The sequence below is a fragment of the Trichoderma ghanense genome (genome assembly GCF_004382785.1).
Source record: "Trichoderma ghanense strain CCMA-1212 chromosome Unknown scaffold_1, whole genome shotgun sequence".
NCBI lineage: Eukaryota > Fungi > Ascomycota > Sordariomycetes > Hypocreales > Hypocreaceae > Trichoderma > Trichoderma ghanense.
The window spans coordinates 1,971,053-1,983,735 of record NW_027395664.1 but is presented as its reverse complement, the minus strand read 5'-3'; the positions used below and the strand labels follow the sequence as shown (position 1 = coordinate 1,983,735).

The 12,683-nt window shown below is 56.6% G+C and overlaps 4 protein-coding genes across 4 annotated transcripts in view; 2 read left to right on the top strand and 2 right to left on the bottom strand.

Annotated features, from left to right (window-relative positions):
• CCMA1212_002042 (Isochorismatase domain-containing protein 2) overlaps positions 1–623 on the top strand; it is a gene marked incomplete at both ends in the record, with an annotated part of 993 nt that extends 370 nt beyond the window's left edge. The window contains one exon of the mRNA XM_073699445.1: positions 119–623. Within this exon, the coding sequence (XP_073561955.1) occupies positions 119–623 (505 nt within the window). The remainder of the gene's footprint in view (positions 1–118) is intronic.
• A 391-nt stretch (positions 624–1,014) lies between these two features.
• Positions 1,015–2,994, bottom strand: CCMA1212_002041 (uncharacterized protein; the record flags this gene model as incomplete). The annotated part of the gene is made up of 2 exons (XM_073699444.1): positions 1,015–2,750; positions 2,802–2,994. The coding sequence occupies 2 exons, from the start codon at positions 2,992–2,994 to the stop codon at positions 1,015–1,017; spliced, it is 1,929 nt and encodes a 642-aa protein (XP_073561798.1).
• Positions 2,995–4,812: 1,818 nt separating this feature from the next.
• On the bottom strand, positions 4,813–5,823 carry CCMA1212_002040 (Isoamyl acetate-hydrolyzing esterase; the record flags this gene model as incomplete). Its single annotated transcript, XM_073699443.1, has 4 exons — positions 4,813–5,397; positions 5,476–5,609; positions 5,666–5,762; positions 5,818–5,823. The coding sequence occupies 4 exons, from the start codon at positions 5,821–5,823 to the stop codon at positions 4,813–4,815; spliced, it is 822 nt and encodes a 273-aa protein (XP_073562304.1).
• Positions 5,824–6,535: 712 nt separating this feature from the next.
• Positions 6,536–12,202, top strand: CCMA1212_002039 (U3 small nucleolar RNA-associated protein 10; the record flags this gene model as incomplete). The annotated part of the gene is made up of 3 exons (XM_073699442.1): positions 6,536–7,012; positions 7,093–11,239; positions 11,300–12,202. Coding segments are annotated over 3 exons (5,526 nt in total), but the record flags the coding sequence as incomplete, so codon positions are not given.
• Between the last annotated feature and the right edge of the window lie 481 nt (positions 12,203–12,683).

Here is a 12,683-nt window from a genome sequence, read left to right as displayed (position 1 = left end):
CCCCCCAACCCCAACCCCAACCCACCATCAACACCAAAAATCACACCATCACAACCATCACCAACCCTCATCCTCCACTCCTCCACCTAAGACTCAACCGCTAACAAACTCCTCCCAGCGTAACCACCGCCGTCAAACTCCTCACATACGCCCAATCCCTCTCAATCCCAATCCACACAACAACCCAAACCTCCGCAAAACTCGGCCCCACCGTGCCCGCCATCGCTTCCCTCCTCCCCTCCCCTCCCCACGACAAGACCAAATTCTCCATGCTCGTCCCCGGCATCGCCGCCCAGCTCGCTCCCCAGTCCCGCGTCGCGCTCGTCGGCATCGAGTCCCACATCTGCATCTCCCAGACCGCCCTCGACCTCCGCGACGCCGGACACTTCCCCTACGTCATCGCCGACGGCGTCAGCTCCTGCAACCGCCAAGAGGTCGCCATCGCCCTCGATCGCCTGCGCAGCGAGCCCGGCATCACCGTCTGCTCCAGCGAAGGGTGGATGTACGAGTGCTTGGGCGATGCGTCCCATCCGCTGTTCAAGGGGCTCATCACCGTCGTCAAGAGCAAGCTGAGTGAGACCTCACAGGTCCTGAGCGTGCTGCCGCCTGCTCCCAAGATGTAAATATTTGTCAAAACTCGGGTATCTGGGTGTTTTGTTCTGTTTTCAACCCTCACTTTTTTTTTGGTTTCTTGGGCTCCTCTCGTTGTATATCACATCTTGTTCACATTGTGGGTTCAAATAGAAGGCAGTGAATTTTTGAATACAAACATTCATACATCACCACCAAAGAGGTACATACGGCGAGGCTTGTGAGACACGAGAGGCATTGGCAGAAAGACTGTGGACACTCGTTGATTTCGATTCCTAACTACTGCGATGGACACCACGGCAACGCGCCAGCAAATCAGCTCCTTATTGAAGTCTGATTCACAGGTGCAGCTTCATCCCACAACATCCATGCTGTTGCGGACCAGCTCGACCATCCGGCCGTGTCCATGCTTACGGAGCGCTTCTAATCGGCTGCACTCGATGTCTTGTTAGGCTTCGCCGGCGGCGTCATCCAAGGAAAGGCCGACGCGGCTCCGACAGGATTATTCGCCGACCGCGGCAGCGACACTGAGCCAGAAGCCGCCCGGACACTAGAGCCCGAGCCCGAGCCAGAGCCAGAGCCCGACTTTGCCGCATCCCCTTTGGCTTCCCCTGGCGCCGCCTGCCCCTTGAGGTCCCACCTGATGCCGCTCCCAGCAGTCGAGCTTTCGCCGTTCATACTGGCCTGGCTTTTCCGTCGACCAAGCTCCGACTTGGATGGCAGCGGAGGCTCATACGAGGCCCCCGTGCGCGCCGACGAGGATCCCGATTTCTGCGCCTTGAGGACCTTCATGTTGCGGCCCCGGGGCGCCGGCTGATATCCGCTCAGGGGCTCCGTCTCGCGCTGGTTCGCGCCGCTGCCACTGGGGTTGCGCCACGAGCCCCAAATGCCCGACGATGTTCCTCGTCGCGAGGTTTCAGATGCGCTGGATCCGTCCCTCCGTCGGCGCTCAGGCCCGTTGGCGTCTCCCCCAGACTTTTCCGTTTCCTCCTCGTAGTCGGGAACACTATCCGCCCGAGCACGCCCCGAGGGCTCAGAATGCGACGTCGCCGGTGAAGCCTGGCTTCTCGTTTCGCTGCTTCCCAACTCCTTGGTCGTCGTCGTCGTTGCGGAGCTGGGCGTGGTTGTTGCCGTTGCTGGCGTCGTGGCCGACGGCGCAGCTGCCGCCTTCTCCTCGCCATCAGCTCGGCTGCCGTCCCCAAAGACGAACGGCGCAGCATTGGCATTCAGCTTCGGTCGATCCGGCGTGGCATTGCTGGTGGTGATGTGGCGGAAAACCTCCTCGTCCTCGGGGCGGATAAAGGGGACCCGCAGCCGGTCTCGCTCGTTGCTGTAGAGCACCATCGTGTTTTGAGAGAAGAGGACATCAGCCGCATGTGCCCTCAGGGCATCGCTTCCGATGAAGATGCGGACTGCCTTGGACGTCGTCTGGCTCGGTTTGGTCTGCTCGCTGCCGCATATTTCAAAGCACACCGACATGGAGGGAACCGATCCGGCAGCTGAGTCCGACCTGCTGCTGTGCCGTGTGATGACGGCTTCTGCAAGGTAGACATCCAGCCTGGCCCTGTACACCCCGTTGACGTCTCGCTGAAACTCATTGAGGAAATCCAGCTCTTTCACGAGCGAATAGTCAATGGTAGACTTCTGCGATCCGGTGCAAATGTCCGCATACAGCAACGTGCCATGGGCATAATCCGTCGTCAGCCAGCAGCGAACAATGGAGGGAACAGTGCCCAAGACGTAAACCGAAGCGGGGAGGCCGGGCATGTCGAAGGAAGAATCGTCGTCGTCCTCATCGCCCGTGGCAAAGTTGGTGTCGAGGCCGATGCTACTAGCTCGACCTGACGCGACAGAGTGGTGAGAGTGCACCGAGTGCCCGGCCGAGCTGTGTCTGCCGTCGGACTTGTGCGACAGTGACCGTTCCATCATGAAACCGGGACGGACTGGGCCAAAGTCGCCAGAGTGCCGGTTGTTTTGGGCACCCCAGTTAGATCCGTGCAACGCGCTCTCGTCGAACCGGACGCTGTTTGCCCGTGAAGCCGCACCACCGCGCCGAACTGGTTCCTCCTCTGCCGGGCCCAGGTGTAGGGAGCCCAGCAGCTGCTCGCCCTGCTCATCCAAGTCGTCAAACACGTCGTTTTGTGAGATCTGGACGGGTCCTGGCGGCACTGTTAGTTGATGGATACCTGGGTGTACAGAGCCATGCTCACCATGCTGCGGCGTCCCGGCCAGAACTCCCGGGAATGGCGAGTTCCAAACGGACTTGAGCGCAGAATCATCTGCCTGGCGCTTCTCTAACCTAAGGAGTCGTTCTGCATGGTTGGCTTGGGCGTACTGGACCTGCTTCAACTCCATCTGCAGGTTGTACAGCTCTTCTCGGGAGACGGAAAAGCGGGGGTCCATATCCGAAGGATCTCAACAAAGAGGGCCAAGCGGACATGTGAGGGCGCAGAGACGACAGATACAAGCCGCTGGGCAATGGACGTGTGCACGAACAAGGCGTTTGAAAGGGCAGTATTAAGCTTAGGTATAGACACAAGGAGACAAGAGAAAGGAGAGGGCAGAAAAAACAGGGTACAGACGGGGTTGCACAACGTCGAAGCCACAGGGGTAAAGAGACGATATCAAAGTGTCGTAAGCTTGCGCTTCACGGTCGACTCGGGGTTTGCTTGGGTAATGCGACGAGGCGTGATGCGGTTCTTGGTGTAGATCCCTCGAGTGTTGTCAACAGTTCACGATCTGCCTCCTCGACCACATCTCCTTGCCCTAGACCCCAGGGCCGCTCGGCCGATAACGCAGAACGTGCGCTACGGCCTGGGTAGAATCAACACTCGGCACGTCGGATATGTGATGCGGTCGAGCGAGACGAGGAACAGGTCAGATGAAGGGCGAAATCGCGTGGCAGGTACTGCGTCGGCAGGGACACACAGCGGCACCGATATTGCGGGTTCAGCCACAGGGAAAAGGCCTCGTATGCCAAGAGTGTGTATGATGCGTGTAAGACGTGCAGTTGGAGATTCTGGATATGATATACTGCGGTGTAGGCAAAGCAGAAGCCGAGAGCGGAGGACGCAGGAAGCGGATTGTATGTGCTCGTAGGTAAGGTATGCGTAGGTCTAGATGGGGGGGTATAAGAGGTCGAGATGCTTTGCCAGGCGCAGGTGCTTGTAATGCTTCGCAGGGAGAGTCGCGACGACGGCGCAGCGTCTACCGGGGAACGGGGATCTCTGCTGAGTCAGGAGGCGGTAGGAATGTTGGAAATGAGCCGCATGAAGCACGTCGGTTGGAGAAGCTGGCCTTTGGTGTAAGCGGAGGCGGTTGGAGAGAGAGAAAGAGAGAGAGAGAGCGAGAGCTGGCGAGTGTTGGCGGGAGAGGCGACAAGAGAGGAAGAGAGGCGGAGAAGTGTGTAGAGACGGAGCACAGAGGCGGAGAGAACGAGGAGAGCCAAGGCCAAGAGGCGGGAGGAGAGACGGAGGAGAGAAAGTCAGAGAAGCACGGCAGAGACTTGAGGGCCAACTGCAGAAGGAGAAGGAGGCCGAGGATGGCTCAAAGCTGGCTTATCGATTGGCGGGCTCGCGCTTGTGCAGAGACGCGAGGCAACTATTCGACAGCAGGGAAAAAGCACGCAGCTTCCGGTGCAGAAAACGGGCGGTTGGTGGTTGGCGATGCTGATGCGAGGTTGGCCGGTTGCCAGTCGTTTGCGTTGGTTGCGTTGCTTTGCGTCTGGTTCGTCTCTCTGGCCTGCGTCTCTCCACATCTGGGATTCCTGCCCGCTTACTGAGGCTAAGAGACTAGGGGTGAAAAAAAAACAACAGCGGGATGCATGGGTCCATGGGATTCTGCTGGCTATCGATTGCCATACAGCGGGTATGACGGACTTTACAGGCGCTGCAGCGCGCTGAGCAGCGCTGTGGCGGGAGGGCGGGCCGGCTGTAGGCGGCCTCTTCCCCGCAGGCAGCCCTGCCCTGTAAGTCCGGCAAATAGTAGGTACATACGAGCATAGTCTGCTGATGACGACGTTGCCGCCTCTGACATGCATCATCTGAATAATACTGCACTGTCTTGGCTGCTTGCTTCATACGGTATGATGATGTATGCGAGACGTTCGGGTAAGCATGTAACCGTGGGATTGCTCTACTCTACTGTATTGCCTCTAAAGTACGCTCTACTTCCTCTACGTCTACAAGGTAGATGGGCATCATATCCAACCCTTCCAGGCATCTACTCAAGGGACAATGGCTTCGGCACCAGGTTCACCTTGGGAGGGTTCAGCACTTTCCAGTCCGGCAGCACGTAATCTCCCCTCTCGTCAGGCACAAGACCCTGCCCAATGTGCGCCTTGAGCTCGTCGAAAAACACCCTGTATCCCGCTCCGCCCATGTGAAGTCCATCCGGTAGCAGCTTGTCCAGGCCCCCCTGTTTGCCGTTCTCAAAGGATCCTAGCCAAGGACCTCCAGGCTGATAGTCACCCGGGGCCATGGAAATGGCTTCGCCCATGATGGCCTGCCAGAGATCAATCAGAACGACGCCCGGGTTCTCGCGCGCTACTTCCCGGGCCTTCTCCGCGTATGATGCTGTCACGGCCGAGCTTCGGATGGCTGAGGCGTGGCCCTGTGCCATGTCCAGGTCTTTGAGCTTGATTTCGTCTGCCGGCGGAGGTGTAACCAGCAGAATCTTGGGGTTGTGGGCTCGTATCCGAGCGTCATTGATGATCTTGTTCAAGTTCTCCTTGTACCTCTCAAGAGGAACATGCTGCGAGGTGGTTTCCAGCGGCAGCACTGCGTCATTCGCACCCAAGAGAATGATCTGCATTCAATTTTGTCCGATCAGCAAATGTGTTTATTGACAAGCAAAATGGTGGCCATTTCTCTCATTCGCACATACCAGATACGCAAGTTTTGGCGCCGAAGGAGACGGCTCCAAGAAGAGTTCGGGGAGATACCTCACGACGTTGTCCGTGTTCCATCCCGAGAAGCCGCGGTTGACCACATCGAAGCGTCGTATCAGTCCTGCAGCTCCTTGGTTAGAATTGCAGCTCAGTATCAGCAGGGACCTAAATAGGTAGGAGTCCTACTGGTTTGAAGAGCTGCCTGGAACGAGAAGCCGCTCAAGTCGGTAGCCGCGAACTCGAACAAGGAGTCTCCGAGGAGAACAACTTGAGGATACGGTTTCTAAGCTGAATGAGCTTCTGCTGAATACTCACCTGAGGGTAAATGTCTCACTTACCGCCATATTCAGAGATATTCTGCCCGATTGATTCAATCAGAAGTCGTAGATGCCGCAGTACCTAGTTCTTATGCGGGGAATTTAATAGGCAGGAATCCAATACTTTGTCTCTCGCCTCCGCACCTGTGTCGATATCGGCTTTACTGTTACCCAGTCTTCTCCCCACTCGAGTCTCACCAGGCTTTTGCACCGAACAAATGCAGTTTCCTACAAGATGTCGCGGTTCTTATTCCCATTGGTCGCAAACGTATTTGTAGTGTAACCTATTACAAGGAACTAGACAAGGTTATCAGAGAAGAACAATATTGGAAAACTGGCTTCAGGAATGTCTCGGCATGGATCATTGCTTGCCATATTCGGCACGCTGCTATGATAGTGCTTCAAAGTGCATGCGCCACCAATGTCGACTCCATTCACATCAGGAAGCCTAATCTGCACAGCTTCAGAGTCCACAGTGAGTACCTTATGTCTGCTCAGCAGAAGGTATCAAAAAGTACAAGGCAATACAAGGTTCACTCAAGAAATCTCCAACCGTCAGATGATACCACGGCTCCTTCCATCAATTGCTGCACGAGCTCGAGGTAAACAAAATGGATGACATAAGCCACGCGAGTGGATGTCAGCGTCTGCAGCCATCATCTTAGCGCAACGTTATCGATAAGAAAATCATTGTAGTCTCCGCCAATTCTTCCAGTCTCGCAAAAAAAAAAAAAAAAAAGTTCATATCCGGCTTCAAGGCGCAAGTGAAGAGAGGCGCGTTCTTCAACTCTCCCACCCTCAACCCCGATTCCCGACCTGGATCCTCCCCTCTCGACATAATGGCGACCTCGCTCGCCCAGCAGCTGGCGCAGGTTGCCGCAAACTCCAAGTCGAGCTTGGACATCAAGGCGCAAAGAGCCGCGCACTCAAAGTCGCTGATCTGGGAGCCTCGAGTCGCCGCCGCGCAGAGCTACCAGACGCTGTATGCCACATGCCACCAGGGCTTCGAAGAGCTTTGCCAGCTCGACGCTCGATTCAATCCCTTTCAACAGACGCTCTTCAGCGAACAGAGCCAGGATCAAGACCGGAACCAGCTCACAATTGCCGAGAATGAGGAGCTGGATCGTCACATCGAGGCGTTTCTGCGGCTCGTGGGCAGCCGTCTGAGGCTGATGCCCGCCATCAAGGCCGTCGAGTGGTTGATTCGACGATTCAAGTGCGTAAACTACCAAAAGACCCCTTAGTTGAAACCTTGGAAACGAATGGCAATCAGCTAACTGCTCTTCTTCGCTGCAGCGTTCATGTGGAGAATACGTCAATTCTGCTCATGACCTTTTTGCCATACCACTCCATCACCGCATTCGCAACCCTCCTCTCCATTCTGCCACCAAAGATCCCAAGCCAGTTCCGGTTCCTCGACCCCTACATTCGATCACTCACGCCGCCTCCCCGATCCGTCATCGTCCACCAGGCCATCCACCACGTCGATTTCCTCGTCGCCGTCTCCGAGTACACCCTCGAATCGTGTCGGAAAGGGTACCAGTACCCGGCGCTCATCACCTTCTGGGGTGGTCTCATTACCGAGTCTGTGAGCGGAATCCTGGATCGCACCAAGTCTGGCCGAGCGGCTGTGCAGAGCGACAACAGCCAGGCGCTGCTGCACAGACTCGGTCCCATCTTTGCCGAATCCCTCGTCATGAAGAAGGTCCCCAGCCTTCAGATTGCCTCTTACATGGCCATGACTGTCTTTGTCTCAAAGGGCGACCTGCACGACAATGCAGTCACGGCGCTGATGCAGCAGTTGGTCCACGGTTGGACCGCCGACACCGTCCGAGCCGGCCTGGTGTGCTTGACGATATTGGCCCAGTTCCGGTCCGCGAAGCAGATGAGCAGCAAAGTTACCAGGGCGTTGATGAAGGTCCAGGACATTGGCAGCCTCCTCGTTGAGATTGGACGCGAGCGCCGTGTGGACAAGCTGGCCAACGGGCTGTGCTTGGCCTTGGTGGAAAGGCTGGTGAAGAAGGGCGATTCGCGAGGCCTTGCGACGATTACCACGATTCTGGGCGGCCACATACTGAAGGACAAGCAGGTTGCCGTCATTTTCAAGTCGCTGCTCCTGACAGCCCACGAGCTCAACGACGAAAACGACAAGGACGGCTCTCTTCGAAGGGATGTCGGCTCTACCCTGATTTCCTTGTCGCAAACTACCGGATCGGCCGGCGCGGTCATTCAGTCGGTTATCGAGGAGGTCAAGTTCGACATCGAGGAGCTGGAGATGAAACTGGACCTTGTGTTCCGCACGAGGAAGCTGCCCGAATACGCGAGAGAAGACGAGGGAGGTGACGCTGCTGTTCAAGCGCAACTCTCCCAGGACCCTGAGGCAAGCCTTACTGAGTTAGCCAACACTTCGGAATCTCTCTCCTCTTCTCTCGTGTCAGACGGCGATGCACTCTTTTCCAAGCTCAGCGACGTTTTTGTGTCCATTGTCTCCGATCAGACACCACGAAAGACGGAACTTCTCGGCCACTTCGATCAGTTCCCCAAGCTCAAGCGGGAATCGGCGCTCGAAGACTGCACATACTTTAGCTTCTTTATCCGGATCTGGTGCGGCCTATATCCAGCACTGGCAAGGACAGCGGCACTGGATATGGTCAGAAACAGGCTGAAGGCTGCAACTGAGTCTGTGGTGGACATCCAAGCTCTCATCCCTTACTGTGTTGCCGCTCTGGGCGATCCTTCGAAACGCGTGCGCCAAGCAGCAGCGGATCTGATCACCGTCGCAGCTGGCTTCTACAAGCCTCCCTTTGCTAAGAAGTCGACGAATGCATGGGGCGCCGAGTCACTCTATGGAAAGGCCAAATCCAAGGAGGTTGCCGCTCTGGGTGTGGATGTCGCCTGCAGATTCCTTCAACTTCAGCTTCTGCCGGCTATTGAGGAGTGCGTCATGGACCCCGAGCACATCTCTGCCGTCCTCAAATCCGCCATTGAGACCGGAAAATATCAAGTCGCCCCTGAGCCGGCCCTGGACAAGAAAGACCACCTATCTCACTCTGGCAGACAGGCGCTGCTGACATTCTTCGCCTCTCACATTGTTGCGACTCCGCTGATGCTTGTCAAGAGCAGACTGCTCAAGTCTCTCAACGACATCCGTGGCGTTTCCAACGTGACACGCACACAGCTCCTTCTGCCCGCTTTGCAATGGTGGGCGGGCCTGACAGATGCCGAGGCGACTGAGATTTGCGCCTCTCAGCAGCTGGACAAGGCCGTCTTGGACGCTCAGTTCATCGACATCATTGTTCCCAGCGACCCGGCTGGACTCGAATTCGTCTTCACTCTCCTCAAGGACAAGGCGAACGACGCAAGGCCGGGCCTCATCCGAGCAGCCTTCTCCCGTATCAAGAAGATGTGGCCGATGATGAAGGATGAAATGAAGTTTATGGTGGCGGAGCAGTTCTTGGAAATCTCCCAAGAAGCAGAAACCCCTGCCTCTGGCACTACAGAGTCCATCATCCCAGCCGAGGCTGCGGACCTGCTCCGGTCCGTTACCCTGACAACAGACATCCTATCCTTCTTCCTCGACTCCATTCAGACAGGCACCAAGATGATCACCGAGCCTCCCCCTAACAAGCGAAGGCGAACAAGCTCTTCCGATGCCAACCGCGGTCTGAACACTCAGGTCACCCCGGAGCTGAGCCGCGCGCTGCGCAAGGTTACCTTTGTACTGCAAATCGTTGACAGCTCGGATCCTGTGTCCCATCCCGAACTGCTCGACGGCCTGTTTACAGCCTTGTCTGAGCTTCAGCACTTTAGGACCGTGGTCGGCTCGGAATTGGGCTACCTGCAGAACCTGATCTTGCGCAGTCTTCTGGCCATGATGCCGGCTTACAAGGCCAACAAGGACCTCAAGGTGGACAGTTCCGGTGGCTACGGAGACCTGCTCGTTAACTGCATCCAGAAGTCGTCGAGCCCGGTTGTCCAGAACGCCGCGCTGTTACTGATTGCCAACCTGGCCACCATTGCGCCGCACCTGGTGCTGCACAGCGTCATGCCAATCTTCACTTTCATGGGCACGTCGGTGCTTCGCCAGAACGACGACTACTCTGCTCACGTCGTGGCGCAGACGATCAAGGAAGTTGTGCCTCCGCTCATCGACTCGCTGCGGCAGGGTCAGAAGAGCCCCGTTGCCGGAGCTTCGGACATCCTGGTGAGCTTCACGACGGCATACGAGCATATTCCAGTGCACCGGCGGCACGGCCTGTTCCTGGCATTGGTTGAGACCATGGGACCCAAGGACTTTTTGTTCACGTTGGTGGCCATGCTTGTCGACCGATATGAGCTGAGCGACGACCTTCTTCAGTTCGTTCTCGACCTCCTCAACGCTTTCAGCATCGAGATTCAGCTAGAGACACTGGTCAAGCTGCTGGATCTGACGTCGGATCTCTTCAAGCCAAAGCCCGGCTTGTCGTTGGTGCTGCTCGGTAGCGGCGACGAAAGCGAAGAGAAGGACGTGGATAAGATTGCCCTTCGCCAGCTCTCCGTGCTGCCGAGCCTCCTGGCAAACCGAAAGCTCAAGGCACAGATCAGCAAGCTCGCCGACCGAGACGACATGGAGACGTCAGAGGTCCGGCAGCTCTATGCGACCCTGCTGGAGGACGTCCTGGTGCTCGCGGACACGGTCAAGGCGAACAAGAGCCTGCACAGCCGTTGCGGAAACGCCCTGGCAAACCTGCTCAACCTGCTTTCGATTGGCGAGTTCATCAAGGCCGTGGAAAGCCTGCTGGACAGGCCCAACCTGGACCTGCGCCAGAAGGTGCTGCGCGCGCTGGAGCTTCGGGTGGGATCAGAGAGCAACACGGATGTTGCCTCAAGAACAGCCCTGCTCACCTTTTTGCCACAGCTCACGGCTGCCATCCGGGAGTCGAGCGATATCCGCTACAAGCACACTGCGGTCACCTGCGTCGACAAGATTGCCGAAAAGTACGGCAAGAAGGACATCGAAGCCGTGGTTGCAGCCGCGTCCACCATTGCCGGGGAGCACTGCCTCGGCCAAGACGAGAAGCAGCTTCGCATCATGGCCCTCCTGTGCCTCACGTCTCTGGTCGACGTGCTGCAGGACGCCATCGTGCCCGTCCTGCCCATTGCTCTTCCTCAGGCGGTCGCCTATCTGAACCTGAGCCTGCAAGAGGATACGCGCGACGAGGAGCTCCATGCAGCCGGCTACGGATTCATCAGCGCTCTGGCCGAGCATTTGCCGTACATGCTGTCCGGCTACCTTGGCCAGATCTTGGAGGTGTCCAACAAGTCTGCGGAAGCCGGCCTTGATGCGGAGACCAACGAGGCCCGTGTCAGCTGCCTCGAGTTCCTTGCTAAGAAGCTGGAGGCCAAGGAGATATTCACGAGCTTGGCTTCGAACTGGGAGAGTGCCACATCCAGCGGATTTTCGGTAAGAGTGACAAGCTTGGAGAAAGTAGGGTCAAGCAAGAGACTAACGCATGAACTGCAGGCTACGTCTGAATACATTGATATGCTGGGCATGGCCATCGACAAGCACCCCAAGTCTGCCATTACCAAGAACGCTGGGGTTTTGTCGAGCATCTTGCTGAAGGCGTTCGACCTGCGAAGGCAGATTGTCGCCAGGGGCGAGGCCAGCGACGCAGTGCTTGCTCGCGTCGCTTCACTGGAGGATTCGATGAACGACAAGGCGCTCAAGATGATTTACAAGCTCAACGATGCCGCGTTCCGACCCATCTTTGTGCAAATCATCGAATGGTCGAGCGCCGGACTTTCCAAGGACAAGGCTGGATTGGTTGCTCGAAGGTACAGCGTCTACGGATTCCTGCAGACATTCTTCGACAGTCTCAAGTCCATCGTGACCAACTACGCCACGTATGTGCTGGAGGACGCCGTCAAGATTCTGGCTGCCGTCGACCCCAAGATCAGCGGCGAGAAGCAGCTCTGGAGCCGCGTCCTCAGAACATTGGCCAAGTGCTTCGAGCACGACCAGGACGACTTCTGGCAGGCGCCGTCGCACTTTGGAGCCATTGCCCCTGTGCTGATGGAGCAGTTCACCCACGCCGTGGCCGTCGACGTTGAAGAAGCCCTGATCCCGACGACAGTTGAGCTTGCGGCGGCCGCAGACTCTCAGGCGCACCAGAAGGAGCTCAACTCGGCGCTGCTGAAGCACCTGCGGTCAGAAAAGGCGGCCATCAGGCTGGCCGCCGTCAAGTGCGAGCAGGCGCTGACCGACCGACTGGGCGAGGAGTGGCTCTCGATGCTGCACGAGATGCTGCCCCGAATCAGCGAGCTGCAGGAGGACGATGACGAGGTTGTTGAGCGGGAGACGCACAGGTGGATTGTCAAGATTGAGGGCGTGCTGGGCGAGAGCCTGGATGCTATGCTGCAGTAATGCGGGTGGGAGAAGTGTGTAATACCTTTGTATGGATTGGCTGTGTGAGGAGGATACGTGAACGGCAAGGTGAAGAGATTAAGGTGTCACGGCTGTTGGCACGGGGTATATAGTTGTGCTGTTGTTTACTGCTTAGATTGTATATCCGATCTGAAAGCATTTGGCGCAATAGACTGATGAATTTGGACAACCTGAACATCACATGTGATATTGGTAAACTATGAAGATGCTCCGCTGACCCCTGGTCGATCCGCTAAAGAGTGATGATGTTCTGGAGGGGTACTTGCCATGAATATGTAGGTTGAGGGATGTTGGACGACTGGAATCGTCAACAAGTAGATGAGAATTCAAATCATCGGTTACAACAGCGCAATTTCAAAACTCATATTGTTATATATATATATCGGATATACTTCAGTTGGTTTCACAGTCCTTGAAATTCAGTAGCTGAGGCATTTCAACATGGCGTCATAAAAGCTCA